The following is an 18,782-nucleotide window of genomic DNA, read 5'->3' as shown; positions in this document are numbered from 1 at the left end:
CCATTACAGACATTTATGTGCCTTTTTGGAAGTTTAAAACTTAGCTTAGCCCATTAGCTGGTCACCATCTTGGATTTAAAAAGAAAAGAAAAGAAGAGAAAAGAAAAGAAAAGAAGAGAAAAGAAAAGAAAAGAAAAGAAAAGAAAAGAAAAGAAAAGAAAAGAAAAGAAAAGGCTGCACATAAGGCAAATCTCACAGACTTGAGGAAAAACAAATCAACTGTCCTCATGAATAACTCAGTGAGTACACGCTGGGGAAAATGTAATATCAGCTGTACGTCTAGCGCTTATATATCTCAGAGTGTTAAACCTCACCTGCGTCTGACTGTCCCCTGATGGAAAAGTACCAGACAGCATCTGACATTTCCTCTATTGAGCGCTGTCACATTCTGATGAGGCTGCACACTACTCTTCCCAAAGTTAATGAGGGAGAGAGGGAGTTCAGCTAAATGCAGACTGAATCTGAGGGACTAACAGAGTTAATTTCATTTATACAGGCGGCTCGCCACTGGTGCCAGAACAACATATTCACCATCTACCCATCTGCGAGGCAGGACAAAGAAAGAGGTGACCTTGAACAAATCATTATTCCTCACTACAGCAAGGTATCTGGACTTAAATGGGTCAATGTGTTGCAGGGAGGAACAGAGAAATGGCCAGTGTTCCTTTCAGTTTTTGGATATATGTTTTCATATATTCATATATGAAATATACACACTGTATATATACTGTATATATATATATATGATATTCATATATGAAATATACACACTGTATATATACTGTATATATATATATAGTGTGTGTGTATATAATATATATATATATATGATAATATATATACAGTGTCATCGAAGTCAATGGGGTCAAATGTGGTTTTGGACTCCACTGACTTTACTGTATAGACAAAAAAAGTAAAAACATCCTTTAAAATATATTCTTTTGTGTTCCACAGAAGTGAGAGAGAGTCATACCAGTTTGAACCGATGTTAATTAAGGCATTTGGTTCCCAGGCAAAAATCGACCCACCAAACTACAGTCTAAATCGGGGTGTGTCAAACTTCATTTAAGGTTGAGGGCGGGAGAAGAGTAAATGTCCCATTGTGTGGGCCGAATTACCTTTTGGTAAACCCTACGTTTGCTCACTTGTTACATTATATATAACCATACAACACAACACAACAACAAAAAAAATATATTATATATGTATGTATACTTTTTATATAGTTATTTTAGGGTTGTGCAAATAAATATGATACTAAAGCCACCAGTAGGTGGGGATGTCGTGGCCTAGTGGTTAGAGAGTTTGACTCCTAACCCTAAGGTTGTGGGTTTGAGTCTCGGGCCGGCAATACCATGACTGAGGTGCCCTTACAACCCTCTACGGACACCCTGGCAACTGAATCGCCATTGGCTAGTAAATATTTTAGTTTACTCGCCAGACTTGTATATATACATACATACATACACACACACACATATACAGTATTATTTAATAATATAACTTTAGTAATTAGAAGTAAACTTGATAACCATGTCTGAATGCATATTAGTCATTTAACTGAACATTGAACTGGACTGGTGGTGGGCTTTTTTTTTTGTCATTCAGTGTTTCTGTTACAACATGAAACGAATTCTAATAATAAGAACTATAAAACACACTAAGGATTACTAAGGATTAATGAGCTGCTGGATTCATGAATATTAATCAGGTGTTAGCTTGAACTTATTTGCTAAAAACAGGGGCGATAATAGGTGAGCGCCAGCCAATGAGATTGCCGTTTGTGCATTAACTCCACCCACTACCGGAAAACCCGTTTGTTCTTAAAAGCTGAAGACTTCCATAGGAACGCCGTTATTTTGACAGGAAAATACAACAAAGAATATTGTTTAAATGTAGTGCATCAATTCTCTCTCTCTCTCTCTCTCTGCGTGTGTGTGAGAGAAAGCGACGGCGCTTTGTGCGCCTTCACATTAGAGTTTACGATACAATAAATACAGGTGGGCTTGCACATCAATTGAGATGAACTGAAAAAAAGCACAGATCGCCTGACGGAGAGTGAAACTGAAGCGCTCAGTCAGAGAGTGTTCGCGAGTGAAATTATATCTGTGCTAAACTTATACTTAGCCTCCAACTAACACACTGGCGAGTAAAATCTGAGAATTTATTAGCCATTGGCTAATATTAGGCATCATTTAGTCGCCAGAATGAAGATTTAGTCGCATATGCGAGTGATTTACTCGCAATGTAGAGGGTTGCCTTAAGCAAGGCACTGAACCCCCAACTGTTCCCCGGGCGCCGCAGCATAAATGGCTGCCCACTGCTCCGGGTGTGTGTTCATGGTGTGTGTGTCTTCACTGCGGTGTGTGTGCCCTTTGGATGGGTTAATGCAGAGCATGAATTCTGAGTATGGGTCACCATACTTGGCTGTATGTCACTTCACTTTCACAGCAAGTCTCCGTCTTAATGAGGGATCCATTGACTCATTCATTCAAAACGTCTGATTCCTTTAGAAACGAAGCTAGTTGAATGGGTCGGTGAATTGTTTAATTGAATGATTTGTTTTGTTAAAGATTAGTTTAATTCAGTAACAAATGAATGAGCTCATTCATAACTGTGAATGAGCACAGTGCTGCTCGGAGACGCACAACTGGTCTTACTTTGGCTTTGTTAAAAACTTTTTCTTGCCGAAACAGAGATAAAAAGATAGCATTGTGACTGAGCTGTTGTATAAAATCAATTCATTTGCGATCACGCTGACAGTCAGGAAAGCAACACTCTTGTTATACTTAGACATTACTTAACTATCATGACATAAATATTAAAAAATAAAATTTCTTACAGGACATTTTGCCTCCATATCTTGAATTATATTGTAATCTGATAGCCTTCATCCGGCAATGAAAAACTCTCATGATATGGTTTTTTTTTTTTTGCAAAGTTACAAAATGTCAGCTTGCACATTAAAACAACAGTTAGGATATTAGTACACGATAAATATTGCACACTCATCGCTCATTTACTTTCTCCATGCAAAGCTGTCCAGTGTGTCGTTTAATATCGCCCACATTTACCACAGCCTCGAGTAGTGATTAAACATAACTATCGGAGTTGGGATTACAAAACCTTTCTTTCCATTTCTCCTTAAATAGCCTGTCCGCCCTTCCAGGTCAAATTTCTTCTTTTGGACGTTTAAAATCACCAGAAAATTGCCACACAAGCATCAGTTACAACGCATCTATCATCATATTATCCTCGTGCTGCTCGAGTTTCTGGCGCGCTTTAAAATTCACAATGTTAGGTGTTCCGACTCCCGAGGTGTAACATCAACATAAATAAATGAGCAATTTGTTCCGCTTTAAATTCAAAATGAAATATTGTTAATTTTCAAAATGATGTTTTATTTATTATTTTATATTATTGTTTAAATCCTCCTGCGGGCCGGATTGGACACCTCTGTGGGCCGTGTTCGGCCCGCGGGCCGTATGTTTGACACCCCTGGTCTAAATCATTTAATTACTTCAATGACAAAACAAGAAGTGCTATAGCATGCATGTATCATATTTTATCCCGGACCATTTTGACCCACAAATATATTCAAGAGGAGAAAATTGAGCTATGCATTTTAGGGTTAGTACAGGGTGATCAGTTTCTTTATTTAATTAATTGGTCATCGAACTGTTTAATGCATGGCTGCCTAAGCTATAGAATCTGTGCCTGCTATATAAAGTACAGTTGTTATACGTGGCATGTTAAGGAAGGTGTTTCAGGGTAACTGTCTAGGAGATGAGGTTCGTTGGAGGGCCGGGGGGAGGTGGCAGTCGTCTCTGTGGTGACAGCTGAGGCACATGCAGTATGACACCTTCAGTTGGTGTGAATGGGATGCTTGATTATGAGCCTTGCAAAACTGATTGAGTTGCACACACATACACACACACACACACACAGGAGCCTTTCTCTGCCTCTCTCTTTCTGTCCTTACTCTCCGCCTTTCCCTCTCCCCCGAGTCCTCATTAGCGATGTGAATGCTGAGGTTCTGGAATGTCGCAGTAATTGCCTTGTCCGCATACTGAAATTTACTGGAACAAGGAGTGAAATGTGAGGATGTAAAATACAATTACGGTGTGCGCTCATAATTGATTCATTAATGCAAGCCGAGTCGAGTCGCACCTCCAGACAAGACATTAACAATATGGAAGGCAAAGAAAAAGAAGTCACAGGGTTGGTGCTTCCATTTTTAAAAACTGAATATTCTACTTGTCCCTTATTATCCACAATAATTTAAGGTTAATTATTTTTGATAAGCTCGCTGAATGAACCTATTTCATTTCCACACGTTGGAGACAGGATTTCCACTTTTTTTTAAAATATTCACTCAGCTATGCTCTAGTCTCTATTATATGAAATTAATTAGATCGGATGAATCGGTATTGTGGGTTTGTGGCACTGAATTTCACTCCCTCATCAACCAGAGGAAAGTGTTCATCCATAAAATCACATTAAAAAACTGTTAGTACAACATAGCTGGGTCATTTCATTTCTCAAATATCTATGAAGTTGTAGGCTGTATGAATGATTTAAATCAAAACCAAGACAGATGGGAGATTTTATAGCCCTACATAATTAGATATAAAAGTGGCTTTTGACAAAAGCTTCTCAGACAGTAGGAGTAAACAATGTAATAACTCTAAATCCACAGAGAGCTTAAGCAATATTAAGTCATTTGTGTTTCATGTTCTTCTTTGTTTGCATGTATGTCACCATTAAAGATTTTGGGATCTGTAAGATTTGTTTTTTTTTAATGTTTTTGAAAGAAGTCAATAATTTAAAATATTATTATAATTTAAAATAACTCTTTTCTATTTTAATATTTATTTAAAATGTATTTTATTCCTGTGATGGAAAGCTGATTTTTATGCATGATTACTCCATACACATGATCCTTCAGAAATCATTCTAATATGCTTTTTTTATTATTTTTTTTTATGATCAAATATGCTTTTTAATAAGATTTTGCTGCTCAAGAAACATTTCTTATTATGCTGCAATGTTGATAACCCAGCTATTTTTGCATTTTTTGGAAACATATTTTTTCTGTTTTTTTTGACTAATAGAACATTCAAAAGCAATTATTTGAAATATAAATCTTTTGTAACATCATAATTGTATTTACTGTCACTTTTGATCATGTTAATTTTTCCTTGCTGAATTAAAGTATTAATTTCTTAACTTTCTTTCTTTAATAAAAAAGTTGTATATTTATTTAATAATTCACCTATTTGTTATTTTTTTTTTTTTTACCTTTTTGAAATAAAATGCTTAACTTATGGGTATTGGAATTGCAATAATTTAAATGGATGTCCATGTTTTCTTATAGTGTTACAAGTTACAACCTACATGTAGCACAAAAAACTCTGTTACAGCCATCCCAGCTCTCCTTTCTTTCAGTATATTGAGGCATTAGTGTCAGCTATGGTCACAGATCCAGGCATGTGATTGTCCCCAGGTAAACTATATTTTTCTCTGATCTCACAGATGGTGCTGGTGTTGGTTTCCCTAGCTACCGTGTACTCAGTCAAGCCAATAACATCCAGACGCTATTGGAGAGTTTTGGGCCTTTGGGCTAGTTAGACGGTAGACCGCCCCAGCACACGTGGATTTGGGTTTAGAAGAGTAAAAGGCAGCAGTGCCACTTCTTACTCTGAATTTTGCTCCGAATTTCCCCTTTGGCCACTCTAACAATAGAGAAGTACTACCAGCCGCCTGTGCAAAAACAACAATTACGGCATTGGGCATGAGTCCAGAACATACGCCCTATGGACACAGTTCAAGAATGGACCCAGCTGTACAACAACAAAACAATCTTAGTTTGTTGCTGCATTCGACACACACTGCAGGCGTGGATACGACCCTTAAATAGAAAGTCTATGCAGGCAAAGATTTTTTAATTACCTTGAATATTTATGAATGGAATGAATGAACAGTCCCATATCATGCAGATGGAAGGTGTAAGTATAACTTACCGTCACTGTTGATGCACTGTACTTGTGGGTTCTGGGTTCCCGGTCCACATGCTTTGGCATTGTCAGGCACACACTCCTCCAGCTTCACCAGCAGCCATTCATAGCAACTGGGCTCCTCACAGGGAATTGCCTCCGTCAGGTGGGGGCAATTTCCTGTGCCACCTGTGGGCTCATTCATGATTTTCCTTTTCCTCAGTTTGAAACCTGTAGAAGAACACAGATGAGACTCAAAGTCATTCATGTCACTGATTTAGTCAGTTGAATTAATCCGTGGGAGTAAACAGTGCAGGTAGAGTTGAATCATGTAAAATAGTCAAACAGTCATCCAAAAAATTAATTGATTAGTAAATATATCTGTTCAAATGACTGAACTTTTTCTCTTTATTGCAAATTCAACAAGCTTTCACATTCATATATATCATGCAATAACAGGTCGTCATACAAAACAAACAAACGAAAGCCCTTAAACTATTCATTAACTTAAAAAAAGATCAAATAAAATATAAATATTAGATTAAAAATCATTTTATAAACTATTTGACAAATTTTATTTGACAAGTTGCCTTGAAGTACTAAAATTACTAAATCCAAAATAATGCTAAATATAGATATTTAATAAAAAAAAAAAAAATAATAATAATAATAATAATAATAATGATAATGACAGAAGTATGCAAGAAAATGACTAAAATTAAAACGGAAACTATAAAAGATTAAAAACAAAATATTACTATAATAGTCTATAAATAATTGTAAAATAACATTGAAAAAGATAATATATTATATATATTAATGTACTAATATATATATATATATATATCAAATATACTATATATATATAAACACTGTTCATTTTTAAAATAGCATAACATTTTAGGAAAATAAAGGAATGTAGGATATATATATATATATATAAATATATATATATATATATATATATATATATATATATATATATATATATATATATTTATTATTACTTTTATTATTATTATCATTATTATTATACACAACTATTTTACAAAGAATAAATAAAATAATCACTTCACCCTTGTTGGACAATAATTAGTTTCAATTAGTCACAAATTTTATTCATGCTTTTCCAAATTAAGCAGTTTGTGGATGGAGACATTTTTCTCCTGAAGTTCACATCGACCCAACGCTTACCCGACTAGTGTCTGTACTAATTAACTAGTCGGCACAATCCCTTCCATTAGCCCTCTAAACTGTCTCAGTGTGTCATTGCATAATTACTGTAATATTACATTAAACATATCGGTCCATTAAGCATGCAAGATGACAGAATATACTGGAGCAGCTCATCATAATGAATTGTATTATTTCTTCCTCATTATGCTTGCCTTTCACCAAAGGGACTAAAGCATTCAGCAATCCATTAATACAGAGGCTTTGGCGCCAGGGGTATTCCCATTCAAGGGCAGGAAAAGGGATCCAGAGGAATGAAAATGGGTGGACTGGACTCATGACTGGCGCAAGGTCACCTACTTGTACCCTGCCATTACCCTCCTCTCTTTGGTCCCTGGCCTCTGGTTTAATCCACATTGCTGTCTGGGGCCGATAAGGTAATTTGGGAGAGGGGGGCCTTTAGGAGTTAGTTGGAGATACCAGCGTTGTCCCTTTTTCTGATGACTTCTGTCCTGCGCTCTCCTCCTGGCTTTATTTAATCAGAAGGTCAGCGTAGAGCTGATTGTGGGTGTGTAAGGGGATTGTATCACGTCCTGTCAGTCAGCCCTGGAGGTGTTTGGTGGCATATGCTGCCTCTGTCTCTTTATCAGACAAAAGCACGATACTGGGTTTCATATGAGCCCCTGAGCCCCAAAAATAGACAAAAGGCACAGCCGCACAAAAATCTCATCAGGATCTCATGGGTCATCACGTCTAAGGTGCACACTGACATGTTATTGGGGCCTCAGGTTGAGATGTCACATGTAATTTGTACTTTATCTCCCATCAAGCTTATTTTTGTAGCTTGTTGAGGTTATAATAAAGATTGCTGATATATTACAAAAGAACACCCTTGCTGTTTTAATAACAGTTTATATCTACATTCATCATTTGTAAGACAGCACTGGATTTGGTTTTTGCTTGACATCAAACCAGGACTGCACAGCATTATTGAGAATTGAGTTCTGTTGCAAAGAAGAATTTAGTTCAAATTTAATTCTAGAATGTGAATTGAGATTTACAGAAACAGTTGATGTTGTCTAAATTAAAATACTTGAAATATTGTTAAATATTGATTTAGATTTTACTTTATTTTGTTTTTGATCTTGTTTTATGGGGAGGTGGAAGGTATTATAGGTTACATTTAATATATAGTTTTTTGATTTTATAATTTTTAATTATTAAAATGAGAAATTTTTAATTTTATAAATATAAAAAATAATATCATACAACAGATGTATAAATCCATATTTATAATCACAAAAATGTTATAATATTTGCTTTTTGGTCTCCAGTAAAGTAAAATAAATCATCATACAATATATATTTGTAGCAAAAATATTTAAACTCAAAGCGATGTACACTAAATTCAAGCTATTTTGCATCAATTTCTACCTCCAATCATTTGGTTATTTAAATTTAATATTGTTAATAAATTTGTTTTATTTGCATTTATGTTAAGTCTATTATGGTTTTTGTTTCTAATTATAATTAATTGTTATATTATACTTTACTCCTATATTTGCATGAGTACATATTTTTTATCCATTGACAGAATTCACTAAAATTTTCTTCATGTCATGTTCTATTTTTGTCCTTGTGAATGAGATATTTCTTGACTTATTTCGCTGAATATTGATGGACAACGTAATGTGAGCCAACTTAATGTGTGTTGAGAAGTTTTGTTACTTTTATTTGTTGTTATGTGTGATAAGTTGTGGTTTGAAAAGAGAGAGTGGAACACAGATTTGCAGAGAATTCATCATTAAGATGCATGGTGGAGAATTTCCTCCCATCCCATCCTTTTGAATCGCTTCATTAGGGAAGAGTCAATATGCATTAGTCATGGCACGGGTTGCTGTCCCAGCCATAATTAACGAGGAAATGCAGCCAGCGTGCCAGCACCTTTGATACACTATACCATCTGTCAGCAGCAATCGGTAAGCCACCATCCTGTGAATCTAGCAGATTCTGTTCCATTTCAGAGACCATTTGAAGCTTGTGTATGTGTCTTTGAAGCCGTCTATCCCTTGATTTGTCTTTTGTCTATTTGTGACATGTTTTATTTTTCTGTGGGTCCCTTTTGTTTGTTGTTCCCTCTACAATGGTCCTGGTTCATAAACCTTTAAGAAAATGAATATTTTGCCCTAGTAGGCGCTGATAAGTTTATTGCCTGGATGCTGATGGCGCAGACAGATGTGAGAGGTGGGGCAGTGTGAGTTATGTGTTAAAAGGCTTCCCGTACACAATTCATGTGATTTACAATGAAAGAAGACGTTTTATTGATCTGCTCTGTTTTAGCGAGATGGGTGAAATGACCGCTTCCCAAACACAACTGTAAAAGATGAAGTGGTCCTGTAGTTCAAGCTTACCTTTCTTTGTGGACTGATCCTGACAGTTTTCAAAGGTGCAGGGCCCCCATGCGCTCCAGGAGGACACCTCACACTCCACAGGGCAGGGAATATGGCAGAGCTGGGTGGTGTTGGGAGAAACGCCCAGACACAGGTCACTGTTCACTGGCCGCAAGGCTGAGGACACAGACACACATTGTTACAGAGTCCCTAATAAAATAGTTGTTCCGCAAATGGAATAAGAATATACAGGAGGAGTGTTTTGTTGCCGCTTTTCTAAAGAATCTTTGATACTTTATTTGTATAAGAATATACAGTACATTCAGCTTTTTGAAAGATATCTTACGTTCACAAAGGCAACAAAGTAAAATTTGTAGTATTTTGCAAATATTATCTTATGTTCACATATTATATAATAATCAAATATATATATATATATATATAGTATATATATATATAGTATATATATATATATTTTATAGCATATGTTTTCTAAATAAAAAACTATTCTAATATGGCGATTTAGCGCTCAAAAAAGTTATGAATAATTATCATTTTATCAGGGTTCTGAGAATGAATCTTTTATAATATTATAAATGCCCTTACTGTCACTTTTGATCAATTTAATGTGTCCTTGCTGAATAAAAGTTAAATAGAAATATAACTTTTACCCCCAAACTGTTCACAGGTGAATATTTACTGTATTGAATATATTTGATAGATATTTTTATATATACATATATATATGGTTATATATATATGATATGATTGAGTAGTATTTTTTTATACACATAAATATATGGGGGCCGGAGATGACGTGAGTCAGACTCAAATTTATATTGTTTGAAAATTCGAACATGAAGAGATAAAATGACATGATGAACATCTTTCTCACAAACAAGTGCTCCTGATTGCACATGTTTTGCCAGACATCTCCCAAGACCCCTTTTGTCCTTGTTTTCTTTTTATCTGTAACCAGCACTCAGTGCAAGTGTGCTTTCAGCTGCGAGCCGTAGGTGACTTTCTGCAAGGTCAGTGCGTGAACAGATCTGCTGCCGATTCCATTTGACGGATCTTCTCTTCATTCACATGCAAATTGCTTCGTGTCCAAAAGGTGTTCTATGTGTGCTTTGAGCCTTTTCTAAAATCATTCAGTTTATGTGTTTTGTGTGTGTGTAGATTTTCAGTGTGTTCTAAGTGATTGATTGCATGGCCAGAGTCATTAATGATTTATATGAGCTTGTTTAAAGCAGAAATTAAAATGTTTTTTTGTGAAGTGCTCCTCTGGGACAAACATCCACCGGAACGCTCAATTTAGCAAGCTGAATTTACTTCCAAAAGTGACATGTCAAAAAAAAAGGCTGTCAAATTGACAAAATTGATTTGCAAAAAATGTCGAATTGACTTGCAAATGCAAGTTCCCTTATTCCCACAGACAGACTTGTATCCATGCGCTCTGTATTTCTTATTAGGACGCGGTTGTGCTGTTGAGGTAGTGAGGTGGGCAAAAACCTGTCTGACTTCCTGTCTCAGCGGCTCACGTTTCGCTGCCCTGTTAACCCAGCCTGATTAATGACCCTATCCTTGTAGGTTGACCTTGTTCAGGTGGCACAACACTCGCTTGGAGGCCAGATGGTCTGCTGCTTGCCCACCCAGGGTTTCCCCGGCCTAATTATGGCACCAGTATCCCATCAGTCCCTCTGTCCATCTGACAGTCGCCAACACATTCACCTGCTTGCATCACCATCATCATCATCATAAATAACTCGGGCCTGCCCGCGGGGCGGTGCTGCATGGATGCACTGTAACAAAGCCACTGCGTTGAATATCTCATAAAGATCCACGATGGGGTGCAACATTGATTATATTCTGGAGAGCTACACGGCCGTGCCGAAATAATTGAACACTGTTGTTGTGTTCTGCTCTCTGTGACTGAGATGTCTTAATGGATAAAGATCGCAACAGCAGCTGCTTTCCCCTGTCTTCTAAATGTCTGATGCCACCCGTGGGGAGAGGAAATCAAGCACAGCTTCCCCAGGCCCAAACAGCAGAGCAGGAAGCCGGATGGGAAGCGGCATTGGTAGAGAGGAAGACAACAAGCTGCTTTTGATATGTAAAATGCATACATTTTGTGTTCAGTGCGATTCTGGCATTCATTACATGGGTTTAAGAATCCATAATCCCAAAATGACTTGTAATGCAAATAAAGCTTTCATGTTCGTGGAAACAATATATTTCACTGATTCTTCACTACTGGCAAAACAGAAAAAGTTTCTTAGTTGCTGGCGGGGTGGGGGTGGGTGTGCATGTGGTGTTTACGTTTGCATTTACTTTTATTCCATTTCATTTTATTTGAGTTTAATTTAATATGAGTTTACACTGCCAGACACAAAAATAAATACATAATGTGAAATACATTCACAAAAGACTACAGTTTCAAACTGTTTAGTTTGAACAGATCTCCACACACACACACACACATAATAAACAACAAATAATATATTATATAAATTTTTATATAAATTTTAATATAATAATGTTTGTTGAGAATGAGTGACAGATGTGTGATATAAGGGTGTGTTTAAATTTAATATTTTAATTTATACAAATTAAAGGAATAGTTCACCAAAAAAAGGAAATACAAATTAAAGGAATTGTTTAAAAATTAAATGAAAAATATTTTGATAAATACTGACATCCTTTGGATTTTTTATAATACAGGAGTTGTTACATACTGTGGAAGTCAATGGCCACCATCAAATGTTTGGTTACCAAAATTCATTAAAAAAAAATTTGTTTTTGGGTGAACTATCCCCAGGGAAGTAGAAGATACTGTGAGGTCATAATTTTGCTAATTGCAATCAAATGTGTGATGGTTAATATTAAAGTGGCTATGTTGCTGCTTTTAAAAAAAACTAATGGTAGGTAAAGTTGTTGGACATGCCTTAAGTATCAAAGTTTCATATGTACTGGCATCACACTTTGTACTGAAATAGAGTGCAGATAAAGATAGTTGTCTAATTTCTACAGAGGATTTAGCTATGATCCCTGGAACTGAATGACCAGATTAAATCTGCTTAAAGCACGTGGTGTCTGTCCTTGAGTAAACCACCGCTCCTGATGCTCTCATTGTCTGGCATTAATGTATATATATAAATACCTGTGAATAATTTCAAAGGCCCAGTGGCACATCACTTGGAAATGTCCAATCATGTGAAGGTTGAAATTAAATCCTCTCAAATCTGTCTGAAACTCCCTGAGGAGAAAAGTGCCTGATTGATTCTTCATTGATTAAAAGGAAACCAGGAAAATCAGGAAAATAGTAGGGCCGGCAATCAATAAAAAAAAATAAAAAAAATAAAAATGAATTAATTATGTGATGCGCAGATTAATTAATCAAATTAATCGTATTTAATCACATATAACAATGTTTGCTGAGATGGATGATGGGTAAAACAAAGGAAACTAAAAGAGAGAGAAAAAAAAAACACTATTCAAAAAAGAGCATGAGACAGAGCTGGACAAGGTGTGGAAAAGCTTGAGGTGTGAGTGAGAGTGTGCAGGTGTTCTTTCATTTTTCCTTTTCTTTATCTCACACAGTTCTTCCATCTGTCACTGCGTGACTCGTCAACGCGCCAGGCCTGTCACCTCCCCCAGCGGGAAGCTGCAGTTAGTGCCATGTGCTTCTCTTAAGGCCACATTACAGATGGGATTCCAGCACTGTCTGGCAGAACTTCCTCACAGAAGGGAGGCTGGACACCAAGGTCCTGATTCACCAAGATGCACAACAAAAGAGATACGAATTGCTTGTGTACTTTTTGGATGTATTGGTGTTGTTCCTGATTCACAAGGTGATGAATTACGAGATACGAATTGCTTGTGTACTTTTTGGATGTACTGGTGTTTTTTTTTTTTTTTTTTTTTTTTTAACAATAAAAAAATAATACATTTATTCAGCAAGGATGTATTACATTCATCAATAATAACAGTAAAGACTATATTCTTACAAAATAATTTGATGGTGTTAATAATACATTTATTCAGCAAGGATGTATTACATTCATCAATAATATAAGTTAAGATTATATAAAATATATATATATATATAGGACATGTACAAACTAGTTTCACTGTGATTCCAGATATTATAAGCAAAATGGACAAGTAAAGACAAAGAAAATTTGCCATTATTTATTTGCACATTTAAGTCCATGCAGTACAGATCTTTACCAACAGCCAAACTATCAGCTGCGCTCAACACTAGTGCTTGAGCTACTTAAGGTGGTGGATTTTGTTCTGAAACTTGATCTGCTCTCAATTAACTTGAGAATATAATTGTAGAAAATATATAGGTTAGGATTCCTTAAAAATAAATGTTTCATAAAAAAAAAAAAAAAAAAAAATGAATAAATAAAACATACTGACAACAAAAATTGACTACACTGACTACAAGATGCCTAAGTTGCTCAGCTGAAAGACATAATCCTCAATAGACAACGTCATTTTTATTTTTTCAAGTAAAATCAAGGCTTACAATAGCTGTTAAATACACCATTGTGAGTTTTAGCCCATTTGTTTCATTTTAAAAGGCGAGCTGCTTTCTGTGTGCTTTGTCTTCCTATGTGTAGTGTGACCAAGCCATGCAATGACTGCTTGAGGACAGCTGTGGACATTTGAATAAGTTCCCTGAGAGGTCGGCGGTTCAGCTCTCAGAGCAGATGGCAGGGGAGTTTCTGTGTCAGTCCGAGAGTGAGCACAGGCCCAGCACCAGCCTCGGTGCATGGCATGAGGCACTGGCACGTCCCTGTTTCTGTCGTATTACTCCAGAGAGAATTTGTGTTTGGGTGTATGTGCACCTGTGTGTATGTCTGTGACGGCATTAGCATTCCACAGTAGCTGCCTCATTAATTTGTACAGCTCTGCCTTCTTTATTCCTTAATTTCACCCTGGTGATCTAATTTCCGCCTTTAAAAAGCAATCCAATTATATGTTGGCTTGAATTGTGTACCACAATACAAACATCAACTGATCTTTGTCTAACAGCTCACAGTGAGCCTGTAAGTCTGTAGTGGGGCAGAGGTGACCAGAGCCCAAAACAGGAAGGCAATTTTACCAAATATAACTTAGTACCAAGCATGTTAGTCACACAAACTTTTATCAAATATCACATGAGTAGCCGTGCAAAATGGCTCTATATCAGCACGGCTGTGATTCAGACAAAATAACCATCACTAACACACAGAGTGTTTCTAAATACCAAATGAGTATTTAAGATTAGCCACTGGACAAATAGCATACATAATAACCCATAGCAGATGTATACAGGTGGAACTGGGGAGGTGGAAGGTTTCAGAGGAACTCTGAAAGCGCAATGGGAACTACTAACCAGCCATTTAAATGTAAAGCAGTAAGCTCATTGGCTGTGTGTGCAACATGAACCAATCAGCTTGTGACAAGTATCTGTGAATCTAATCAGTTTGCTTAAAGGACCCATCAGCCTGTGCCATCTAGAGTTTCATGACAAAACTTGGCAATTGCTAATCAATTCAGTCAAAAATACAAGGCAGCGCTCTGATACAGCATTAACATATATAAAAATATAAAGTTATGAAACTTTGCTCTAAGCCAAAACTGTTTGCTGTGGAACAAATAATAGATTAATACCAAAGACTGTCCGTTAGATTTACCCAAAACAAATTATAGCTCATGTTATAGAGACATCATAACCAGTGGCAAATTCCAGAACTGGCTGAGGTCAGGCTGCTCTCGATGGGTTCATGAGAGCTGAGCAGCAACTGATGCCTGGAGCTCACATCTCAGAAAACGTCAAAGCAAATTTTCAAATAATAAACAAACCGTATAACTGAAAAGTACATCCTGTGACACAAATCCCTGATTTAAGCAACGTATCACACTTATATAATTGCTCTTTGTTTGCATTATTTATTTATTGTCAATTCATGTAAGAATAATAACTACCATTACATCTCACAAATTCCCTGAAATGTTTAACATATTATCATAATCATATGCTGCCGTACTGTCGATGTCAGCACCAACTGGGAACATTTTTGGAAGCTGGGCTCTAATTCAAGAGACTGCGCCATCTTCCCAATATGGGTCTTGGCAAGTTTTGAGTTAAGCACATGGATGAACTTGTATTAATGTTAACACTTGCATAAAAAATACATGCACAACAAACGTAAGATGATGATGACTGCTGCCCCTGTTCTCACTAATAAAAGAACGGTTGCCAAATCCTAATGTTTATCTATTAAATCATCTGGATTCAGTTATATTCACAGAATGGAAAGTGTTTGTGTGCTCGCATACACTATGTGTGGGACTTGCATCAAGCTCAAATAATTGGTGAGAATGTGACAGGAAATGATTGGGGAGAGAGATCAGAATGGGTTTGCATTAGGGTTTGGATTAGGGTTAAGAAGATGGTTATGATAGTTTTTTTGATAGTTTTGTTACCGTCTTTGCTCTTGAGGGAGCTGAGGTTAGATGAGGTTTCGGAGGGGGCTTGAACGCAGTAGACCTCCCTGGTTTGAACCCCGCCTCCACAGAGCCCTGTCTGGTTACTCCGGCGACGGTCCTGTTGGCTAAGGAGCACATCCACCCTGCATTCGCTCCACTCTGTGGTTCGCCAATTATACCTGCGGAGACAGAGGAAGGAAGGAAATTTAGTGAACAGACAAGTGCTGATGAGTATTTAATGTTCTCTTAATTTATCCTCTGAAGGCTCAAGATTGAGAGAAGACTGAGGGTGAAGCTTGTTTTTATTTTTATTTTTTCACACAAAAATAAACTGTACTTTGGTCTGTCCTTTGGAGTTATAAATATAGGATTATTTTAAATAGACTTATCAGAAGGCACGTCAGTCAGGATGCCTGCTAAGGTCATAGCTTTATTGAGCATCATTGAGTTTGATGGCTGGGCTGCTGCTTTTTGATTTATCATGTTAGCGAAAGAACACTAGGGAAACAGCATCAAAAGCTGAGCTATGGATAGAAATGTTGCAACAAAAATGACACACTCTTTACTTATTATCATATGCATTTTTTAATTAGTTCTTTTCCTGTCCAGAGACACCCTTATGAAAATTAACCATGTATTGTAGTAAAAGGCTAGTAACCATGGATTTTTGGTGTATTGATTACCATTTGTAAAACCACAGTTTTACTATAAATACCACAGTTAAACTATGGTAAGCATATTGAATCCATGGTTACTTTTTGGTTACCATGGTTTAACTATAGTTTTTTTTTTTTTTTTTGGTTTTATATATAGTAAAACCATGGTTAATTTTTGTAAGGACATAAAATTTTAACTTAACCACCAGGCTTCACTGGCTACTGGCTATTAGCTACTATCACAAGCTAGATCAGGACCAAACTAGCCTGGACCCACTGTTATTATTAACAAAAACTATTATAAATAAAAATTAAAAACTGGGGAATTTTTTTTTTTTTTTGACTACAGTGTTATTTTAGTATTATTTATATACTACTTTAGTTTTTATTAATATTTTGAATTAGCTATAGATTTTTTTCAGTTTTTATTTTAATTTTAACTTTTAGTGCATTTTTTTTAAATATTACTATTTCGTTTTAATCAGTTAGTTATACGTTATAGTATACAGTTTCAGCTTTAATTTATTTTCAGTTAGTAATTATAGTGCTTCAACTGAACTTATTTCACTAAATTGCCAAGGCAATGCCTCATTTTCATTTAGTTCATGTTTTTTCCAAACATTTTACAAATAAATTAGTTTACTTTACTAGATTCTTTCAGTGTCTTGGCTGACTTGTTAAATTATGTTATATGTTATGTGTTATGTTATGTGTTATGTTATGTTATTTTTTTTTTTTTATGTTATTTTTTTTTTTTTTTTTTTTTGTTTTGTTTTGTTTTATGTTATGTTATGCTATATTAACATATTTTGGATTTTTGTGTTATGTATAAATATTTTTGGATCCAACTATTCAAAACTATTTTCGATTTTTTTATTTTTCTACAAAAAAGAATAAATCCTGCATGCAATCCGCACTTGCAAATGTATTAAAATATACATTTATTCAACATGCCTGATAAAGGTCATGGACTGTAACATTGTGAGTGAATACATTTTGAAACATTTGCAAGGGCGAATAGTGTGTGGGATTTATTATTTTTTTGTTCTGAATTTGGACCTTCTTTTGGTCATTTTTCCTGTGCACCTATCAAGTACCTAAAGGTGTGCGACAGGAATTTTTATAAAGGAATATATATATATATATATATATATATATATATATATATATATATATATATATATATATATATATATATATATATATATAAAACCTGAAACTATTATAACCATATCTAATTAATTTATGGTCTTTTCAGTAAAGGTCTTAGAGCCTTTACTAATGAAATGTTGATACACATTTGGTTCAGTGTTAACAGTGTTAGCACTGGCTGAAAAGGACAGCACCTCCTCTTTACCGTTGGCCTTTGATCACCATTTATTTTCCACGTGTCTCGCTGATCAAAAGCTGGAGGGCATGCTCAGGGGGGAAGCGCTGGTAGTGTGTGTGTATGCGTGTGCGCATTTGTGTGCCGTGTGTTTAAATGTCCAGTGACCTTCAGTAACATGTCTTGCTTCCAGCTTTTAAAAGAGTTCAAATAAGAAGAGTAAAAAGAAAGGAGAGCTTCCTTTAAAAACATCTCTTGACCATGAGCATGCACTCTAAACTAAGAGGGAAATGTTCCCTTGCTTTGCTTCTGTAGTGTAAATGAAAAAAATATGAAAAATGTATTTCAGTTTCTGAATACAGCAGGTTGTATTTTAAAACCAATAGAGAATTCCTGCTGACTTTCCATGGTAATGGCTCTCAACCTTTTTCACAGTTTGAAAAATGAAGTCCATTTGACCTCACAAATGCAGAGCTCAATATTCATGAGCTGTGATTCAGTGTGTATTTGAGTGTGCTTCTAACAAGACTGCATTCAGAATTTTGCTTTGAGGGCTTGACTTTCCATTTATGCACTATACTTGAGCTACACGTAATGTGTGAAATGAGAAAGCTTTCTTATTTAGGATACTTGAATGAGTAATGGACTGCATAGCAAATGTTAATGGTTAAGTAGCGTAATGCACCACCAACAAAGCAGTTTCCCAATACGTTTACATATATATTAAATATTAATGAATTAAATGAAATTGATTCAA

General features: G+C 35.8%; 1 protein-coding gene across 1 annotated transcript in view; it reads right to left on the bottom strand.

The window, feature by feature from the left end:
- The window catches only part of thsd7aa (thrombospondin, type I, domain containing 7Aa), a 67,186-nt gene that overhangs the window by 36,050 nt on the left and 12,354 nt on the right, over positions 1-18,782 (bottom strand). Inside the window, exons 4-6 of the mRNA XM_042745485.1 lie at positions 16,040-16,221; positions 9,581-9,736; positions 6,024-6,227 (exon numbers count right to left, since the gene is read on the bottom strand). Coding sequence (XP_042601419.1) covers positions 6,024-6,227; positions 9,581-9,736; positions 16,040-16,221 — 542 coding nt within the window. The remainder of the gene's footprint in view (positions 1-6,023; positions 6,228-9,580; positions 9,737-16,039; positions 16,222-18,782) is intronic.

Source organism: Cyprinus carpio, chromosome B19 (genome assembly GCF_018340385.1).
Source record: "Cyprinus carpio isolate SPL01 chromosome B19, ASM1834038v1, whole genome shotgun sequence".
Taxonomy (NCBI): Eukaryota; Metazoa; Chordata; class Actinopteri; order Cypriniformes; family Cyprinidae; genus Cyprinus; species Cyprinus carpio.
This window is presented reverse-complemented; position numbering and strand designations above follow the sequence as displayed.